This window comes from Phalacrocorax carbo, chromosome 5 (genome assembly GCF_963921805.1).
Source record: "Phalacrocorax carbo chromosome 5, bPhaCar2.1, whole genome shotgun sequence".
NCBI lineage: Eukaryota > Metazoa > Chordata > Aves > Suliformes > Phalacrocoracidae > Phalacrocorax > Phalacrocorax carbo.
In genome coordinates, this window is record NC_087517.1 from 71,323,688 (window position 1) to 71,331,587 (window position 7,900).

Consider the following 7,900-nt stretch of genomic DNA (forward strand, 5'->3'; position numbering starts at 1 on the left):
ATTTTGGGGTTAAGAAAAATCCCAGTCTCTTGGTCTTTCCCTGATGCGCCTGTCCTTTGCCTGCCAGCCCTTGGCTGGGTGGGCAGCTGAAATTGGGAGGCTTAGGGGCGGTCGGTGGACCATAAGGGCGGCTTCTTGGAGAACAAGAGTGCTGGGGAGCAGCTGAGGGGGCTGGGGGGGTTTAGCCTGGAGAAGGGGGGGCTGAGGGGAGCCCTTCTCGCTCTCTGCAGCTGCCTGAGAGGGGCTGGAGTGAGGGGGGGGCTGGTCTCTGCTCCCAAGTCACCAGTGACAGGACGAGAGGGAACGGCCTCAAGCTGCGTCAGGGGAGGTTTAGGTTGGAGATGAGGGAAATGCCTTCCCTGCCAGAGCGGTCAGGCCCTGGCACAGGCTGCCCAGGGAGGTGGGGGAGGCACCGTCCCCGGGGGGGTTCAAACACTGCGCAGACGTGGCACTTGGGGCCATGGTTTAGGAGGCCTGGGGGTGTTGGGCTGGTGGCTGGACTTGATCCGAGAGGTCTGTTCCATCCTTAACGGTTGCGTGATCCTGAGCGGCGATGAGGGAGGGCAGCCGGTGCCGTTCCCGCTCGGCTCTGCCGCCGCCTCACCTGAGGCGACGGCGGAGCGGGAAGGGGAGAGGCGCCCGCCGCGCGAGTGCTGGGGGGGCGTGGCTTCGCGGCGATTGGCCCTCGGTCCGTGCGTCACGCCGTGCGCCGCGCGGCGCGCCGGCGGGCTGCTGCGGGGAGCGCGGCTGTGCGGGGGGGCGCGGAGCGGGGCCCGCCCGCCGCGCCCGCTCCTTCCCCGCCCCGGCGGCATGGCGGAGCCGGGCCCCGGCCCGAGCGGCGGCGGCGGCGGGGAGGAGCAGGAGCCGCCGGGCCCCGGCGGCAGGGAGGAAGCGGCGCCGGCCCCCAAGAAGCGGCGGCTGGCGGCCGGGGAGCGCTACGTGCCGCCGCCGCGGAAGCTGAGCGCGGGGGTGAGCTTCGGCGCGGAGCACTTCGCCGAGACCTCCTACTACTTCGAGGGAGGGCTGCGCAAGGTGCGGCCCTACTACTTCGATTTCCGCACCTACTGCAAGGGCCGCTGGGTGGGCCGCAGCCTCCTCCACGTCTTCAGCACCGAGTTCCGCGCCCAGCCCCTCGCCTACTACCGGGCCGCCGCCCGCGCCGGCCGCCTCCGCCTCAACGAGGAGCCCGTGCGCGACCTGGACATCGTGCTCAAGGTGGGCTCCCCGGGGGGGGCGTCCCGGTGCTGAGCGTGGCGTGGGAGACCGCATCTCCCGCGGTGCGTGTGATGGGCATCGCCCCGGGGATCGCCCCGCGGTGGTGCGGGCGTCTGCGCGCTTTGAGGGGAATCGGGTCTCCCGGGGAATCCTTGCCCCAGTGGGGTCAGGAGTACGTGGATCCCGCAGCCCTGCGCAGAGCTGGCGTGCCCCGCAGCTTCCGAACCAGCCCCCCGAGAGCGCGCGAGGCACGGAGATACCGCTTCAGACATGTCATTGAATTTAGATGTCAACAGGCAGGGTTGTTGTGCAAAATCCTGGGTTCCAGGACAAAGGGGCTTTCGTTTCAGTCATTGGGTTGGCGGTTGGGCTTGATGATCCTAGAGGTCTTTTCCAACCTTAATGATCTATGGCTTCCAACCCCCCAACATCAAGCACCTGCCGTGTGCGGCCAAACGGGGTGGTTGTGCAGGCTGGAATCGCGCTAATTGTCTGCCTGTCTTGCAGAATAATGATTTTCTCAGGAATACGGTGCATCGCCATGAGCCGCCAGTCACTGCCCAGCCTGTCCAGATCTTGGTGGAGAACGACGAGGTGGTGGTTGTGGACAAACCCTCCTCCTTGCCAGTACATCCCTGCGGCAGGTTTCGTCACAACACAGTCATCTTCATCCTAGGCAAAGAGCACGATCTGAAGGAGTTGCACACCATTCACCGACTCGATCGCATGACCTCGGGAGTGCTCATGTTTGCCAAGACCGCAGAGGTATCCAAGAGGATTGATGAGCAGGTTCGGGAGAGACAGGTGAGAGCGGAGGGCTGCCGTAGTTCTGGGAGTCTCTTACACGGTATTCTCTTCAAGCAGATGAGGTCTAAAGTCAGCCAAACTTTTGGTCTATGCAAGTCCCAGCTTGTGGTCATCTTGCTCTTCTCAATGCGTTAAGCGTGAGGGGTGTCAGGAGAAGACTGACTAAAAATTTAATTGATTTTGGTGATATTAGTTTGAAAGGGATCTCCTTCCCTGAGGGACTGTGCAAACCGACTGCGATTGTGCAAAACAGAGCGCGGTATTAGTAGTAAGTGGAAATGTGTCAGTCACCTAGTACTTTTTCAGTTTTAAAAGTTTTAGAAGTTTTTCCTCATTTTTGCAGTGGCTCTTGACCCAAACACAACTGTAGCTGTAGGGTGGGTACCGGCTTCCAGGATTTGCTTCAGGGCTGTAAACGGAAGGTCGCTGAGAGATGGCTCTTGAATTTCCTGTGAGGAAAATAAGCCAGGCCCTTGTGTTCTTGATGCTCCGACTAGTTGGGGAAAGTGTGAGAGAAATTTGGCTTTAAATAGCTGATTTTTCTGTTTTCCTTTCCTGTTCGGTTGTGACAAAATTCAGGCACTGTGTTGCCTACAAATGTATTTCAGTGAAGAGAAAGAGAGGAGCAGCTGGGACGGGACTCGGGTGTAATCAGGACAGAGGCAGTTTTCGGTTCTGTTTTCTGAGAGTTACTCTTGTCTCCCCATAGCTGGAAAAGGAGTACGTCTGTCGTGTGGTGGGGGAGTTTCCAGAACACGAAGTGGTCTGCGAAGAGCCCATACTGGTCGTTTCTTACAAAGTGGGAGTGTGCCGCGTGGACCCCAAAGGGAAGGTCTGCAAAACCGTCTTCCAGAGGCTCAGTTACAACGGCAAGACCAGCGTAGTCAAGTGTCTTCCGCGTACTGGCCGCACGCACCAGATCCGGGTCCATTTGCAGTATTTGGGGCATCCTATTGTCAACGACCCCATCTATAACATGGAAGCCTGGGGCCCCGACAGGGGGAAAGGCGGCAAGGTCGATAAAACGGATGAAGAACTCCTGAAGGCGCTGGTAGAGGAGCATCGTTCCAAACAGAGCCTGGATATCTTGGGTATTTCAGAGGAGGATTTGAACGCCAGTGCTGAAAATCAAGACTGTGGTAATGCAGGTGGCTGCACAAAGGCTGGTCCTGTCAATGAGAGCGCTTGCCCTGCCGAGGACGCTAAGGATCCTGAGAGAAACGGCGCAGCAGCTTGTCCGCTGGACTCTGGTAGCAACCAGGAGAAGCTTGAAAACAACAAAGAGCTCGGTTCCTGGGAGAATCGGGACGGGCAAACGGGAGGGAAGAGTTCAGAAGAGAAGGACCCTTTGTGCGTGGAGTGTAAAACGACAAGGCGGGACCCGTCTCCCGAGGAGCTGGTGATGTACCTACATGCCTTGCGCTACAAGGGAGCGGAGTTCGAGTATTGCTCCAAGATGCCCGAGTGGGCAGCGGAAGAGTGGGAGGAATGACCGAGGACTTCTGACACCTGCGGGCGTGGCTGGCCGGCAAAGCGTCTCGTAAAGACCTCGGGTTCTACTTTTTTCAACGCGGTTGAGGTGAACAAGCTGCCCGTGACTTGAGATGGGGTGGGGAGGGTTGCTGGGGCTGGAGAGCTGTCCCGGCTGCCGGCGGGCACGGTGAAAGAGGAGCAGGGAGACAACGCTAGATTCCTGTTGCCCTTCAGTGGACGAGCACTTGAGGGCCGCAAACGTCGCTTGGCACGGGCAGCCTTGCCTTTCACCTCAACCTCATTCTGGGTCTGCTGGCGATGTTCGGCACAGCTAATTCAGTGCGTGCGCTTAAAAGTCAGGAACTGACTTTTCTGCCGGGCTGCTGGGTTCCTGTGTCTTGCAATAGGAGCTGCTGGAATGTTGTTCGATACGCTGGATGTCCTGTCGTACAAAAAGCTGGTTTTACAGTGTTTCATTGTCAGACTGATTTTTAAAACCGAAAAGTCATCACGGAATGTGCCGTAAGGCAGAATCAGAGCCCTGGGAAGCTGATCCCGTTTGTGCTGTCGGTGTGTCAGCAAGGTGGGCTTGGCTTTGAAATTCCTCTTTCAGAATTGGTTCAGTTAATGGCTTAATTTAAAGTTAGTAACTCTAGGGATGGATCTCTCTGTATTGGGCCTATCTCTGGAGGTGCTAGTCCCCAGATTTTCTCTTTATGAAATTCATAAGGGACTGATTCAGTAGATTTTGCCGTTCTGCTTTGCGACCTGCCCTGTGGCTTATCTCTGGCCTCCTCAAAAACATCTGGCTTCTCTGCTGAGATCCTGTCCTTCTCTGTCCCTTACACCTCACCAAAAGCATCTTCATACCTCAGCAAAAGTCCAACGCAGAGGTCAGTCTGCTAACTTCTAGTTTTTTAATTAGTTTTTTTAAACCATACCGTAGGTGGGTTGTTTGTGATTGGTGTGGAATTGTTTTTAATACTGCTTCAATGTGACAATCGGCTTTAAAGAAAAACAAAAGCTGTTTTACAAACCAGATGACTTTGTAATGCATTTTTATATTAATACGTTTCCAGGATGATAAATATCACTGTAGTTCTTATTTTCATCAGTGTTTATAGGGTTGCTTCTTGGCCTCTGGGAGGGTAGTTAACAATAATTCTGCGGTCTCAGGTTCTCTTTTATCTCTCTCTTTGTTTGTTTTCTCTTTTCCGTCCGTGTCACCGTGGCACTGACCAGCTCCAGCGCCAGCTCCGGACACTCCAGACGTTTACCTGGGAAGAGCCGTGTTGTTTCAGGACTGTTGGCAGACGGTGGTCTCCAGCCCTGTTGCTCCATATCCGTGTTTCTCCACGCCCGTTCCTACCCAGGGCGCATGCGTAGCGTTCTACACTTCTAAAATATTAAAGAAGCCTTTTTTAAAGGTGAAGAAAGGAATCCAGAGGAGCTGACGCTATTCAGCAAGTGTGGCAACAGCCTTGCTGGAGCGCGGTCCGGTCTCAGGTGATCTCTCCTTGTCATGCTGTGCTTTAGAGAACTTGAGCTGTTCTCAGCCCCCCAAGACGTGGTTTTCACACGGATCTTTTATTGCCGGTTTGACCATTTCACACAGGTTCCTGGAGAACTCCCTGCTTCACGGGCGTCTGTGAGCGGGCTGCTGGGCACCAAAGGCTGGCCAGGCCCGTAGGAATGACTGCCTTCCTCCTTGCGAGGCTCCGAGTCGCCTGTTGATGTTACCGGGGTCAGGGCTTGCCTACCAAGACAGAATAAACAGCGCTTGCTGCTTCCAGTAGCTCAGAGTAGCCAAGTGCTTTCTTCCTCCTCTGGAGCACCCATCTGATGTGTTGGATGTTTCCGTGAAAGTTCACTCAGGCTTGAGCTTTGCTCCTCCACATCCTGCCAAGGGGCTCTCGTGGTTCTAATTGAACCACAGACTGGGGTTTAGGTTTTTTCCTGCCATCGTGTATTAAGGCCGGGTCTAGTACTTAGCTTGTTAAACAAAGGAGATAGTAGGTCCCCTGTGTTTGAGAGATGATGCCAAAAACTAGCGTTGGCCTGATTCTCCACACACTGAAATATATATTTCATTAACTCCAGGTGAAATTTGGGCATCTTCAGCATGTCAGTAAGGGCGGCTGCAGCTGTTACTAGCTTTAGATACAAGGGAAAGGCGGTAGATGTAGGGGCACCAGTTTTAAATTAGACTTTCAGGTTACATTGTCTGGGGTTTGGGTTGGTTGGGGTCCCCCCTACGTAAGAAATAAGCATCTGAAAGGGATTTTACTGACTTGTGCCAGTGGAAGGAGACTGGATGGCTGAAAGGCCTGATGTGGAACTGGAGCTCGGGGCTGTGGCTTTTGCTTTTTCTGGCTGTGCCTAATGACAGCAGTGAGCATCTCTCCATTATCACTCCTTGCTGGTCAATGAAACCCCAGGGCTTTGGTTTTCAAGACACTTTGAACAATGACAGCTTGAGGTTGATCTCACGAGGAGCCTACCACCCATTGCATCGTATTCCATTTCGGTTCAGAGCTGGTGCTACGTGCTGTAAAGGAGCAGAAGTTGGCGTTGGCCCTTTTGCTAATAGGGACAGCGTTACTGCTGGAGATGTCTTGTGATACGTTCCCGTCTAAGATGAGGTAAATACCGTGAGCATAAAGTTACCTGTACAAAGTGTAGGTGCTGAAAAGGAGTCCTTTCTCTACTACAGTTTAATTTTGATACATCTTTTTATGCTACAGCAAAGGACCTGGAGAATGTGTATCTCGCCAGCAGCTAAAGCACTTGTCTATCCAAATAAACCCTCCCGGTGGGAACTTCCCTGAGGTTGTGTAGGACTGACTCAGAATTAATACCACCACCAAGACCCCCGTCTTCCACACCATCACACTTTTCCAGCCGTGTTTTAGCTGGCCGGTTAGGGGTGCCATTTGTGAGGCTCCAGAGTCACGACCTGGCCGTTTGCTGCACAAGGTTTAGTATAATTTGATTTCCACAGGGATTTAAGTGTAGTTAAACCTGCGGCTGGCTACGCCCGGAGGGCTCACAGAGCTCCTCCAGCAACTGAGGTGTGAGAGGCCCCTTCCCCTGTGCCACAACGTGTTTAACCCAGAGCAGGGCAGTCTCCTGGGAGCTCTGCCTTTTGTTAGCTTCTGCTTCCAGACTTCAAAAAAGTTAGCCATTGATGAACTGGGCAGAGAGGAAAGGCTTTCCTCTAGCTCTTCAATCATTTATGCTTTTTAACTAGTCATAGCTTCACAAAAAGCAAAGCCCTGGGCAATAATCACTTCTCTGAAGCAAACCTTGATGTAATTTCCAGTGAGGCAGCAGGATCGCTTTGGCTGGACCTCCCTCAACCCCTGATCTTGCAAACATTTACCCAAAGCTCCTGCTAAGGGCCAGGCCAGCCCCAGTACGACGCATCGGGGTTGCAGGAAGAGATGCTGAGGCGGTTTGTTCCCAGCAGCATCACGGCTTGCGGCTCCAGCGCACGGCCGCTTTCAGGGGAGGAGAGCGGGAAGGTGGCCTCTGGCAGCTCTGCCAGCCCACGAGGACCCCAGACACCTGGGGCTGTGACACCTAAACCCCCAGGGATACTGTCCTGCCACCGTGGCAGCCCTGGGACGGCAGCTTCGCTTCCCCTTCTTTCCAGAATGGTTAAAGTATCAGAGAATGGGTTGGGCTGGAAGGGAGCTTTAGTGGTCTCTAGTCCAGCCCCCTGCCGTGAGCAGGGACATCTGCAACTAGACCAGGTCGCTCAGAGCCCCGTCCAGCCTGGGCTTGGATGTTCCCAGGGATGGGGCATCCTGGGCCAGGGTTTCACCACCCTCAGCGTAAAACATTTATTCCTTGTATCCACCCTAAATCTACCCCTCTTTAGTTTAAAACCACCAACGGATGCAGAATGGGGTCCGTGAGCCAGCGGCAGCGAGGCCTCGGTCCCCTGAGGTGGGGGGAAAAAAAATTAATTGGGGGGGAAAAGTGTACGTTTCCGACGAGGATGGGATTCGAACCCACGCGTGCAGAGCACAATGGATTAGCAGTCCATCGCCTTAACCACTCGGCCACCTCGTCACGACAACCCGCTCCCTCGCCCAGCCTATACGGAGGGAGGCCGAGCGCTCCCGCCCGCCGCTCCCTCCGCCCGATGGCGCCGGCCGCGCAGCCCCTCGCCGGCACAACGAAAGGCCTGGGGACCGAGTGACGCCCTCGGCGGGCCGGCCGCGGCCGCGCCAGCCTCGCCGCTCCGCCCGCGGGGCGAGCTGGTGAGGCCGAGGACCCAAACGGCGGAGCACCGTGCGGATTCCCCGGGGGCCGCCATGTTGTACGGACCGCTGGGGGCCGCCATGTTGCGTAGGGCGCCAGGCCGGAGGTTGGCGCAGGCGCGGCGGGCGGCGGTTAG

General features: G+C 55.7%; 1 protein-coding gene and 1 non-coding gene across 2 annotated transcripts; one reads left to right on the forward strand and one right to left on the reverse strand.

The window, feature by feature from the left end:
* Window positions 1-695: 695 nt before the first annotated feature.
* On the forward strand, window positions 696-4,534 carry RPUSD2 (RNA pseudouridine synthase domain containing 2). The gene is made up of 3 exons (XM_064453123.1): window positions 696-1,215; window positions 1,723-2,019; window positions 2,732-4,534. Exons 1-3 carry the CDS (start codon window positions 811-813, stop codon window positions 3,512-3,514), a joined length of 1,485 nt encoding a protein of 494 aa, XP_064309193.1. The 5' UTR covers window positions 696-810; the 3' UTR covers window positions 3,515-4,534.
* Window positions 4,535-7,490: 2,956 nt separating this feature from the next.
* On the reverse strand, window positions 7,491-7,572 carry TRNAS-GCU (transfer RNA serine (anticodon GCU)). Its single transcript has one exon. It is a non-coding gene; the product is annotated as a tRNA-Ser (tRNA).
* Window positions 7,573-7,900: the final 328 nt, after the last annotated feature.